Here is a 12,473-nt window from a genome sequence, read left to right as displayed (position 1 = left end):
AGATGGTGGGATCGTGATCACTGATCAGGCACCTTGTAGGTTGTATAATAATAGTATTATATTGAAATATTTACGTTTATTTGCACCAAAAACTATTAAACTCACTGACTTTTGTATAATGAGATTTCTGAGTCACACGTGTGTTTGCTCTTCATTTCTCTAACATTCAGTCATGCCAGCTCCCCTACACAAACAAGGCTGGCGCTGTGTGGGCAGCAGCAGTGCCAGCTCCCCTACACAAACAAGGCTGGCGCAGTGGGGGCAGCAGCAGTGCCAGCCTCTCCTACACAAACAAGAGTGGTACAGCATGGGCAGCAGCGGTGCCAGCCTCCCCATAAACACATTGCCCTGGGAATCCCTTTCTAAGACTGGCGCAGCGTGGGCAGCAGCGGTGCCAGCCTCCCCTCCCCGGTTCTGTCAGAGCTCCACTTGGCTTCATTACAAAACCTTTATTTTCTTATATCGAGGAAAATTCCTTTCAGACTTTCAGACGGAGAACCATGAAATCAGGGGGAGGAAACCCAGAGCTAATCCCTTCACTGCCAGACCGCAGAGCGTCGCCCCAATAACCGCTTCACTGCCAGACCGCAGAGCGTCGCCCCAATAACCTCTTCACTGCCAGATCGCAGAGCATCGCCCCAATAACCTCTTCACTGCCAGACCGCAGAGCATCGCCCCAATAACCCCTTCAATGCCAGGCCGCAGAGCATCGCCCCAATAACCCCTTCAATGCCAGGCCGCAGAGCATCGCCCCAATAACCCCTTCACTGCTAGACCGCAGGTCATCGCCCCAATAACCCCTTCACTGCCAGGCCGCAGAGCGTCGCCCCAATAACCCCTTCACTGCCAGGCCACAGAGCGTCGCCCCAATAACCCCTTCACTGCCAGGCCGCAGAGCATCGCCCCAATAACCCCCTCACTGCCAGGCCGCAGAGCGTCGCCCCAATAACCTCCATTCACTGCCAGACCGCAGAGCATCGCCCTAATAACCCCTTCACTGCCAGACCGCAGAGCATCGCCCTAATAACCCCTTCACTGCCAGACCGCAGAGCATCGCCCCAATAACCCCTTCACTGCCAGACCGCAGATCAAGGCTTCATTAACCCATTCACTCCTGAACAGAAAAGAAGATATTTCAGTCATTGTAATAGGATTTTCCTGTATAAATGTAACATGCAGATTCTGTTTCTAGTCATTCCTCTTTAACCCCATCCCTGCTGAGAGGCCAGCGCTGCATTGCTTTGCACCAGGGGTGGCCAATTGCTGTCATCAAGGGCCACCAACAGGTCAGGTTTTCAGGATATCCCTGCTTCAGCACAGGTGGCTCAAATCAGTCCCTGCTTCAGCACAGGTGGATCAATCAGTCCCTGCTTCAGCACAGGTCTTCGACTGAGCCACTGATTGAGCCACCTGTGCTGAAGCAGGGATATCCTGCAAACCCGACCTGTTGGTGGCTCTTGAGAACTGGCGTTGCACATTACCCTGACTGCTGGGCAAGGTTCCGGCCGTGAAACGCAGAGCTTACAGTCTAATATCGCTGCCTGAGGAGCAGAGAGATAAAGTGACTTCTCCAAGGTCACGAGGAGCTGGCCCTGGGGTTTCAAACAGGTTTCACCCACTTCAGAGACAGTCACGATCCGGCTGAGCGTCTCCAGCCCAGCAGAGAGGGGGATGTGGGCGGGTTCCTGGTGGGCTCTGGATTGAAGCAGATCACAGACTCGGCTTTAGGGCTGGCGCTTCGGGGTCACCCTCACACCTGGTGCCTGCGTGGGACGTGTCCTTGGGCTGGGTGCAGCTTTCCCCAGAGTGCAGATAAACCTTTCAGCAAATAACAGTCCCACGTGTGAGCGCATTCACGTGTCTCCGACAGGTCTGCCACCCTGCCCTTCCCCTTTATCTCTTAGCATGATACAGTGCTCCCACTGCAGCCAGGCATTCTGGGAAATGACATGCAAATGAGCACTCACAGTGTGTCACCTTTAGCTTCTTGTTCATTTTAATATGGACTCCCTATAAAGTTTATGCCTGCGTATTGCTCAGCCTGGGATAAAGAATTGCAGAGCCAGTAACCCTGCTCACAGACAGCTTTTTCGACCTTTTGGATCTCTTCCGTGTGAGGCGGGTTATACTGGCTTTCCAATGTGAAGCTGCAATAGGTTTCAGCCCCACATTATATACGCTATGCTGGTTAAAGTGAGATTTCTATTTGCTGTACGATAAACATGTCCCAATGCAAAGACCAGAACAGATGTCAGAACCCAGACAGTTCTCTATCTACTCTCCTCACCCCCGCCTCGTACCTACCCATCTACCCCCCCCCTCTTATCAGACTGATGCATCTGGCAGGTTATATATATATATATATATCCCTGCTGCAAAAGCAGCAGCAGATCTGAGAATAAACCCATTGGGTTTTATTTACTAAACCTTCCTCCCAGTCAGTTGCATTTGACGTTCCCAGCGCCGCCTGAGAGACAAGAAGAAGTAATTATTAAAGTCTCTGCGGCAAAATAGACGCAAAAATACCCCCCCCCCCCCATCCCCCATTTATCAAACACGGAAATCCTGTTGGGTTAAATGGGAGAGATATCACTTCGTACATTTGGTATCGTAAGAACATAGGGGCCTCCTATATGTACCAACAGATCTTCCAGTGCTGACAAGAATAACAACCCTTTACGGAAATGTGCGTGCGCTGAAGGTCGTTATATAGCTTTTAAATATGACCCGTAGTTTGTTATCTGAAAGGAATTAGGGCGCATCGCGATGTGTTGCATACCTGCCCGATACACTTAAAATAAATATTTTGAGCATTTCGTTGTTTTTAGTATTAATAACTATCCATCGTTCCATTGATTCTATAATAGCCTAATATATGATCTTGTATAAATGCACAATCTGTGCCACGGCGAAAACAAATGTTTGTTGATGCATAACTTAAAGCACTTTTAATTCTGCAACAACGTTAACACACTTTGCAGGACTGACGCAGGTAAAACTGATGCTCGGGGCGCGTTGTTTTCACGCGCGTCCATCGGTGCAAACACCCCATATTCTGGCACCAATATATTTCATTGACGCTTACGCCCACATTGAGAGAGAAAAAAATATTCGTACTTCGGTGCGATCTAATTGATGATTTCCGGGCAACTAATGAAAACAAAAATGCCGTTCGCGACAGGCTCGTTACTCTGCTAGTACCGATTAATAACTCACTCATTTCAAGCATTTTGCCGGATGTAGTGTAGGCCAGGGGTTGGCAAACTCCGGTCCTCAAGAGCCACCAACAGGTCAGGGTTCCAGGATATCCCTGCTTCAGCACAGGTGGCTCAATCAGTGTTACAGCAGGTGGGAGGAGTGAGAGATAGCTGTGTGTGTTACGGCAGGTGGGAGGAGTGAGAGATAGCTGTGTGTGTTACAGCAGGTGGGGGGAGTGACAGATAGCTGTGCGTGTTACAGCAGGTGGGGGGAGTGACAGATAGCTGTGCGTGTTACGGCAGGTGGGAGGAGTGAGAGATAGCTGTGTGTGTTACGGCAGGTGGGAGGAGTGACAGATAGCTGTGTGTGTTACAGCAGGTGGGGGGAGTGACAGATAGCTGTGCGTGTTACAGCAGGTGGGGGGAGTGACAGATAGCTGTGCGTGTTACAGGTGACTTAATCAATCAGTAGCCTGTGCTGAAGCTCGGACTGATTCACCCACCTGTGCTGAAGCAGGGATATCCTGAAAACCTGACCTGTTGGTGGCCCTTGAGGACTGGAGTTGGACACCCTTGATATAGGCCTCTCTAGGTGACTCAGATGTTACCTAATACGCTATGTTAAGTTTTGCCTCTATATACCATACACACCTCTATATACCGTACACACCTCACGCTGCATTTCCCTCTCACATCACTGGGACTCTAACCATTCCTATCACCGTGCTTTCACATATTAGGTTCCAGTTCTTTGATATATTCTGCGCTGTATCACAATATATATGTGACTCCAGCAGCTTCTTTTGTAGCATGTCTGCAGGGACCTGGTTGGCCATGAAGCTTGCACTCTTTTCAAACATCAGGTAGCCGTTAAAGGTGTCTCTTCCACCTCCCTGTTTCCTGTCCTGTTACAAAGTGTTTCTTTTTCTGTCTATGCGACGTGTAGACCGAAGTCCGGCAGTGTCTCTGACCGCTTGTAATGGGGGCTCCCCTCGCATAGTCTCACCTCCTGCCCCTCACCCCCCTCCCAGCGCTGTGTAGCATGGGGTTTGGTTCTGTCCCAGATGCTTCACCTCCCCCCGGCTCTCTCTGACCATGTCCCTGGTCCCACCAGGTCCCGGCTCTCTCTGGATGATTGTCACATGCAGGGAGTGACAGCCGGCCCCTCAGTGAGCTTCAGCAGCCGGTGCCCCGTTTTGTGGGAGAGGGGTGACCTTTCTGCCCCAGTTCCCGTTGCTGTGACCCGCGGCCTCCTGGGTCTTCATGGTGGGTTTGTGACTGGGTTTCCTAGGAGGTGGCTGTGCAGGGTCAGAGTTTGACCTTGTCCCCAGACCGGACATGAGGGCGTTTCTAGCCGCGATGGTGGTCATGGCCCTCAGCAGCACCTGGTTCCTGCTGGGGGCTGACTGATTGGCCAGAGAGGGCACTGACCGGGCGGCTTTGATCTGCCTGTCCAGCCTGGCCGGAGATCGAACCTCCTGCTCATCTTTGCGGCTCACCTTCCGGAAAACGCTTTTCCACTCCGGCCGTTTCTCACCTGGTTTCGGGGGGTCACCGTCCTTGATTGGGCAGTGGTGGCAGCAAACCTTGACCTCCCTGTGCAGTGCCCGCAGCTCCTGCCCCAGCTCTGCCCTCATGGCTTGCAGACTGGACTTCACCTCCAGCCGCAGTGCGGTCAGCTCCGCGTGCAGCATCCCCTCCAGCTCTGATGCAAAGCAGGTCGGGCTGGAGCACTGGTACAGCGGGATGCCCTCTTGTGCCCCGTGATGCCCGCCTCCGTCTGCCTGAGCCCTGGCGCTTGCCTGACCTTGGGTCACCTTCTCCACCAGTTCCATCATGGGGCTCCTGGGGCTGTGCTCCCTGACCTGCGCCCGAATCTGCCCCCTGAGCTGTGCCAGGCGGGGGTGGCTTCTCCCTTTGCTGAAAGGCCCATTAATGAAGGCAGTGGTGCCTTCTGGCTGTTTGCCCAGAGTGTCTTCTGCTGCTGTGGATGATGGAGCCCTCACCTCCTGCTCCATCTCTTGAGCTGGTGTGATGCTCCCCGCACTCTGGGGGGAGGCGGGGGGAGTCTCGCCCTGTGACCCCTCGGTGATGGTGTAGAGAAGCCTCATGGTGCTTTCCGTAGTCATCTTAGCCCTGAAGCTGAGCAGAGTCTGGGAGTATCTGGGAGTTTCGTACTTAGAGACCAGTGGCCCCTGGGGGGAGATGATGTCACAGCTACTGTGGCAACCACACAGCACAAGAACAAGGGCGATGCACAGGGAGCTGCAGAACCACTTGTTGTTCTGCACTGACCTCAGGGGCCCATAATACAGGGTACCGAGTACTTACACTAAGAGATGGGGTCTACACAGGAGATCAGGGGACCGGTAACGTTGTATTATACCAGTCAGTGTACAGAGCACCGTGCAGAGATATTATCCTTCTCAAGGATGTCTTCTTTCTACTCCCTGTGTATGTAAAGCCCTCTCCCGCCTTAAACCTCTCTCACTGACTGCCCCACACCTCTGGAATGCCCTTCCCCTCAGTACCCGACTAGCCCCCTCTCTATCCACCTTTAGGACTCACCTTAAGACACATTTGCTTAAAGAAGCATATGAATAGCACTGTGGATATTCTGAACACATGATACATAAAGCTTGGCCCCCTGCAGACGCACTTACCAGAACTCCCTCCTCCTGTCTCTGTACATTCTCATTACCTACCAATTAGACTGTAAGCTCCTCGGGGCAGGGACTCCTCTTCCTTAATGTTACTTTTATGTCTGAAGCACTTATTCCCATGATCTGTTATTTATATTATCTGTTATTTATTTGATTACCACGTGTATTACTGCTGTGAAGCGCTATGTACATTAATGGAGCTATATAAATAAAGGAAAAAAGAGAGATCCAGCGCTCCACGGATTTCAAGATAATGAATTTATTGTGCCACACAATAAGTGTGGCACAATAAATTCATTATCTTGAAATCCGTGGAGCGCTGGATCTCTCTTTTTTCCTCAGTGTACTTTGGAATTTCCTGGCAGGTACTTCCTTGAACCAGCAGCACCGGTCAACTGTATGTATTTATTTATATATTGTGGTGTGCAGCCTTAACCCCCCTTTACATTGCTATATAAATAAAGACATACATTACACTACAATACAAGGCGCGACAGAGAGGAGAATAATACATAAAAGTAAATAGGAGTCCCTGCCCCAAAGAGTTTGCAATCTAACTGGTGTATTGGGAGACAGCAGGACACGGAGGGACACGGAGGGACACGGAGGGACACGGTGGGAAACGGAAGGACACAGAAGGACACGGTGGGAAACGGAAGGACACGGATGGACACGAGTTGTTTGTTCTTTCATTTCATTGTCACAATATTTACTTGAGTGTCTGGTGCTCATACCATGGGGTAGTCCCTGGGTGGGGGTAGTCCCTGGGTGGGGGTAGTCCCTGGGTGGGGGTAGACTCTGGATGGAGTAGTCCGTGATTGGGGTAATCCCTGGGTGGGGTAGTTCCTGGGTGGGGTAGTCACTGGGTGTGGGTAGACTCTGGATGGAGAAGTCTGTGATTGGGGTAATCCCTGGGTGGGTTAGTTCCTCGATGGGTAGTCCCTGAGTGGGGTACTCCCTGGGTGAGGTCATCTCTGGGTGGGGTAGACCCTGGGTGGGGTAGTCCTTGAGTGGGGTACTCCCTGGGTGAGGTCATCTCTGGGTGGGGTAGACCCTGGGTGGGATAGTTCCTGGGTGAGGTAGTCCCTGGGTGGGGGTAACCCCTGGGTGGGGTAGACTCTAAGTGGGGTAGTCCCTGGGTGGGAGTAGTCCCTGGGTGGGGTAGTCCCTGGGTGGGGGTAGTCCCTGGGTGGGGTAGTCCCTGGGTGGGGGTAGTCCCTGGGTGGGGTAGTCCCTGGGTGGGGTAGTCCCTAGGTGGGGGTAACCCCTGGGTGGGTTAGTCTCTGGGTGGGATAGTTCCTGGGTGGGGTAATCCCTGGGTGGGGTAATCCCTGGGTGGGGTAGACACTGATTGGGGTAGTCCCTGGGTGGGGTAGACCCTGGGTGGGGGTAACCCCTGGGTGAGGTAGTCCCTGGGTGAGGTAGTCCCTGGGTGGGGTAGTCTCTGGGTGGGGTAGACCCTGGGTGGGGTAGTCCCTGGGTGGGCTAGTCTCTGGGTGGGATAGTTCCTGGGTGGGGTAATCCCTGGATGGGGTAGACCATGGGTCGGGGTAACCCCTGGGTGGGGTAGTTCCTGGGTGGGGTAATCCCTGGATGGGGTAGACTCTGAGTGGGGGTAACCCCTGGGTGGGATAGTTCCTGGGTGGGGTAATCCCTGGGTGGGGTAGACCATGGGACGGGGTAACCCCTGGGTGGGGTAGTTCCTGGGTGGGGTAGTCCCTGGGTGGGGGTAACCCCTGGGTGGGGTAGTCCCTGGGTGGGGATAACCCCTGGGTGGGGTAGTCCCTGGGTGGGATAGTTCCTGGGTGGGGTAGACCCTTGGTGGGGGTAGTCCCTGTGTGGGGTAACCCCTGAGTGAGGTAGTCCCTGTTTGGGGGTAACCCCTGGGTGGGATAGTTCCTGGGTGGGGTAGTCCCTGGGTGGGGTAGTCCCTGGGTGGGGTAGTCCCTGGGTGGGGGTAACCCCTGGGTGGGTTAGTCTCTGGGTGGGATGGTTCCTGGGTGGGGTACACCCTTGGTGGGGGTAGTCCCTGTGTGGGGTAACCCCTGAGTGGGGTAGTCCCTGTTTGGGGGTAACCCCTGGGTGGGATAGTTCCTGGGTGGGGTTGTTCCTGGGTGGGGGTAGTCCCTGGGTGGGGTAGTCCCTTGGTGGGGGTAGTCCCTGGGTGGGGTAGTCCCTGGGTGGGGGTAGTCCCTGGGTGGGATAGTTCCTGGGTGGGGTAGTCCCTTGGTGGGGGTAACCCCTGGGTGGGGTAGTCCCTGGGTGGGGGAAGTCCCTGGGTGGGATAGTTCCTGGGTGGGGTAGTCCCTGGGTGGGGGTAACCCCTGGGTGGGGGTAACCCCTGGGTGGGGTAGTCCCTGGGTGGAGTAGACCCTGAGTGGAGTAACCCCTGTGTGGGGGTAACCCCTGGGTGGGGTAGTCCCTGTTTGGGGGTAACCCCTGTGTGGGGGTAACCCCTGGGTGGGGTAGTCCCTGTTTGGGGGTAACCCCTGGGTGGGGGTAACCCCTGGGTGGGATAGTTCTTGGGTGGGGGAAGTCCCTGTGTGGGGGTAACCCCTGGGTGGGGTAGTCCCTGGGTGGGGGTAGTTAGGGGTTAGGATACAGGTGTCTCTATGTTTGTCCTGCTGGCTGAGGACACTCCGTCCGTCCGTTACGGGATCTGATCTCTCCGGGGGCTGATTAAGGTTGTTGCTGCTCCTCTCTCATTAGCCCCCCAAGGACGACACTCGCTGGAGGCTCAGCTACCACATACCCCGAGGCGCTGGCACACCAGCAAAGCAATGCACTTAACCCCTTCAGTGCTGGAGTGCCAGGGTCACCCTCACATGTTCCAGAGCCGCATAGGAACTCACAGCGGGAACCTGCTTACATTCGGAAGACATTCCCCACATACAGGGCAGCAACAGTGCCAGTCCCCCCCCCCTCCCCACAATATATAGGCAGTCCCCCTCCCCCCACAATATACAGGCAGTCCTCGCTATCCGACATGCCGCTTACCGACGAACGCGCTATCCGACGCCGCACAATGCAGTCACCGGACGCATTGTCCGACGCCGAATTCGCTGATCCGATGGTCACCGCTGATTAACATTGGACCCGCTTTCCGACGGCGGATTGCATTGCATCGGATAACTGAGGACCCGCTGTACAGGTACAGTATGGGCAGTGGCAGTGCCAGCCTCCCCCTCACTGTGTCCTAAGGCATCCCCTTATACACTATACAGGTACAGTATGGGCAGTGGCAGTGCCCGTCTCCCCCTTACTGTTTCCTAAGGCATCCCCTTATACACTATACAGGTACAGTATGGGCAGTGGCAGTGCCCGTCTCCCCCTTACTGTGTCCTAAGGCATCCCCTTATACACTATACAGGTACAGTATGGGCAGTGGCAGTGCCCGTCTCCCCCTTACTGTGTCCTAAGGCATCCCCTTATACACTATACAGGTACAGTATGGGCAGTGGCAGTGCCCGTCTCCCCCTCACTGTGTCCTAAGGCATCCCCTTATACACTATACAGGTACAGTATGGGCAGCGGCAGTGCCAGCCTCCCCCTCACTGTGTCCTAAGGCATCCTCTTACACACTATACAGGTACAGTATGGGCAGCGGCAGTGCCAGCCTCCCCCTCACTGTGTCCTAAGGCATCCCCTTACACACTATACAGGTACAGTATGGGCAGCGGCAGTGCCAGCCTCCCCCTCACTGTGTCCTAAGGCATCCCCTTATACACTATACAGGTACAGTATGGGCAGCGGCAGTGCCTGTCTCCCCCTCACTGTGTCCTAAGGCATCCCCTTATACACTATACAGGTACAGTATGGGCAGTGGCAGTGCCCGTCTCCCCCTCACTGTGTCCTAAGGCAGCCCCTTATACACTATACAGGTACAGTATGGGCTGTGGCAGTGCCCGTCTCCCCCTCACTGTGTCCTAAGGCAGCGGTGCGCAAACTGTGGGGCGCGACCCCCAGGGGGGGCGCGACACTGCCGACGGGGGGCGCGGGGTTTACAGAGGCCCCGCGCGCTTCCCGAAGGCACTTAAATTAAGTGCTGGGGGAGCTGCAGGGCCTCTGTAAACCTAACTTACCGTGGCTCCGGCGGCTTCCTCCCTGCGTCGCCATGGCAACGCGGCGTCAGTCACGTTGCTATGGCAACGTGACGTCATTACGCCGGAGCGCGGGTAAGTTGGGGTTGGGGGGGGCGCGGGAGTGAGGGGACAGCCGGCAGGGGGGCGCAGGGAAAAAAGTTTGCGCCCCCCTGTCCTAAGGCATCCCCTTATACTGTACACTATACAGGTACAGTATGGGCAGTGGCAGTGCCAGCCTCCCCCTCACTGTGTCCGACCTAAGGCATCCCCTTATACACTATACAGGTACAGTATGGGCAGCGGCAGTGCCCGTCTCCCCTTCACTTCACACCAAAGTCTTATTTCCAAGGCTTGAACGCTGAAGGAAAGTCGGTGATTAAGGGGTTAACTCAAGTCCCAGCTGACTTTGCAATGACCGCGCAGGAGGCTCTGCCCTCTCTGACCCTTTAATAATAAGGCAATTAGCGCAGGTAATAAAACATCAGTCCCTTCTGTGTAATGACCTCAATTACAGCCCCCCCGCCCCCCCACCCCAGGGCTTGGGGGCCGGGGACATTTATACCTTAACGCTGTCTGTGCCGCAGGGACCTGCAAAGCAAGAATGAGAAGGACATTGCATGTTCCCATACACACTGTGACTGATACGCCCGGGGCGGCCAACTGCAGTCCTCAAGGGCCACCAACAAATCAGGTATTAGGGATATCCCTGCTTCAGCACAAGTGGCTCAATCAGTCCCAGCTTCAGCACAGGTGGCTCAATCAGTGGCTCAGTCTTTGACTGAGTCACTGATTGAGCCACCTGTGCTGAAGCAGGGATAGCCTGAAAACCTGACCTGTTGGTGGCCCTTGAGGACTGGAGTTGGCCCGTTCCACTGTGCTTAATGCACCTCACAAATGAATGGAGCGCCCCACTCTTCCCCAGAGCTGGGCATGGAAGGGGGGCGCACATCCCGGGCAGGCTGTTGGGATGACGCTTCTGTGCTGTCCTATGAGACCCAAATTGAAGATGGCGGCAGTGCCATGTCTGTGAATAATATACAGCGTGCCAGGCAGTGCCATGTCTGTGTATAATATACAGCGTGCCAGGCAGGGCCATGTCTGTGTATAATATACAGCGTGCCAGGCAGTGCCATGTCTGTGTATAATATACAGCGTGCCAGGCAGTGCCATGTCTGTGTATAATATACAGCGTGCCAGGCAGTGCCATGTCTGTGTATAATATACAGCGTGCCAGGCAGGGCCATGTCTGTGTATAATATACAGCGTGCCAGGCAGTGCCATGTCTGTGTATAATATACAGCGTGCCAGGCTGGGCCATGTCTGTGTATAATATACAGCGTGCCAGGCTGGGCCATGTCTGTGTATAATATACAGCGTGCCAGGCAGTGCCATGTCTGTGTATAATATACAGCGTGCCAGGCTGGGCCATGTCTGTGTATAATATACAGCGTGCCAGGCTGGGCCATGTCTGTGTATAATATACAGCGTGCCAGGCTGGGCCATGTCTGTGTATAATATACAGCGTGCCAGGCAGTGCCATGTCTGTGTATAATATACAGCGTGCCAGGCTGGGTCATGTCTGTGTATAATATACAGCGTGCCAGGCTGGGCCATGTCTGTGTATAATATACAGCGTGCCAGGCTGGGCCATGTCTGTGTATAATATACAGCGTGCCTGGCTGGGCCATGTCTGTGTATAATATACAGCGTGCCAGGCAGTGCCATGTCTGTGTATAATATACAGCGTGCCAGGCTGGGCCATGTCTGTATATAATATACAGCGTACCAGGCTGGGCCATGTCTGTGTATAATATACAGCGTACCAGGCAGTGCCATGTCTGTGTATAATAAACAGCGTGCCAGGCAGTGCCATGTCTGTGTATAATATACAGCGTGCCAGGCTGGGCCATGTCTGTGTATAATATACAGCGTGCCAGGCAGTGCCATGTCTGTGTATAATATACAGCGTGCCAGGCTGGGCCATGTCTGTGTATAACATACAGCGTGCCAGGCTGGGCCATGTCTGTGTATAATATACAGCGTGCCAGGCAGTGCCATGTCTGTGTATAACATACAGCGTGCCAGGCAGTGCCATGTCTGTGTATAATATACAGCGTGCCAGGCTGGGCCATGTCTGTGTATAATATTCAGCGTGCCAGGCTGGGCCATGTCTGTGTATAATATACAGCGTGCCAGGCTGGGCCATGTCTGTGTATAATATACAGCGTGCCAGGCTGGGCCATGTCTGTGTATAATATTCAGCGTGCCAGGCTGGGCCATGTCTGTGTATAATATACAGCGTGCCAGGCTGGGCCATGTCTGTGTATAATATACAGCTTGCCAGGCTGGGCCATGTCTGTGTATAATATACAGCGTGCCAGGCAGGGCCATGTCTGTGTATAATATACAGCGTGCCAGGCTGGGCCATGTCTGTGTATAATATACAGCGTGCCAGGCTGGGCCATGTCTGTGTATAATATACAGCGTGCCAGGCTGGGCCATGTCTGTGTATAATATACAGCGTGCCAGGC

General features: G+C 54.2%; 1 protein-coding gene across 1 annotated transcript; it reads right to left on the bottom strand.

Annotated features, from left to right (window-relative positions):
• Positions 1–4,290: 4,290 nt before the first annotated feature.
• On the bottom strand, positions 4,291–5,336 carry LOC142464502 (uncharacterized). Its single transcript, XM_075567883.1, has one exon. The coding sequence runs from the start codon at positions 5,324–5,326 to the stop codon at positions 4,364–4,366; it is 963 nt and encodes a 320-aa protein (XP_075423998.1). The 5' UTR covers positions 5,327–5,336; the 3' UTR covers positions 4,291–4,363.
• Between the last annotated feature and the right edge of the window lie 7,137 nt (positions 5,337–12,473).

The sequence above is a fragment of the Ascaphus truei genome, chromosome 13 (assembly GCF_040206685.1).
Source record: "Ascaphus truei isolate aAscTru1 chromosome 13, aAscTru1.hap1, whole genome shotgun sequence".
In the NCBI taxonomy this organism is placed as follows: domain Eukaryota; kingdom Metazoa; phylum Chordata; class Amphibia; order Anura; family Ascaphidae; genus Ascaphus; species Ascaphus truei.
The sequence above is the reverse complement of the archived record's forward strand: the minus strand, read 5'-3'. Positions and strand labels throughout refer to the sequence as shown.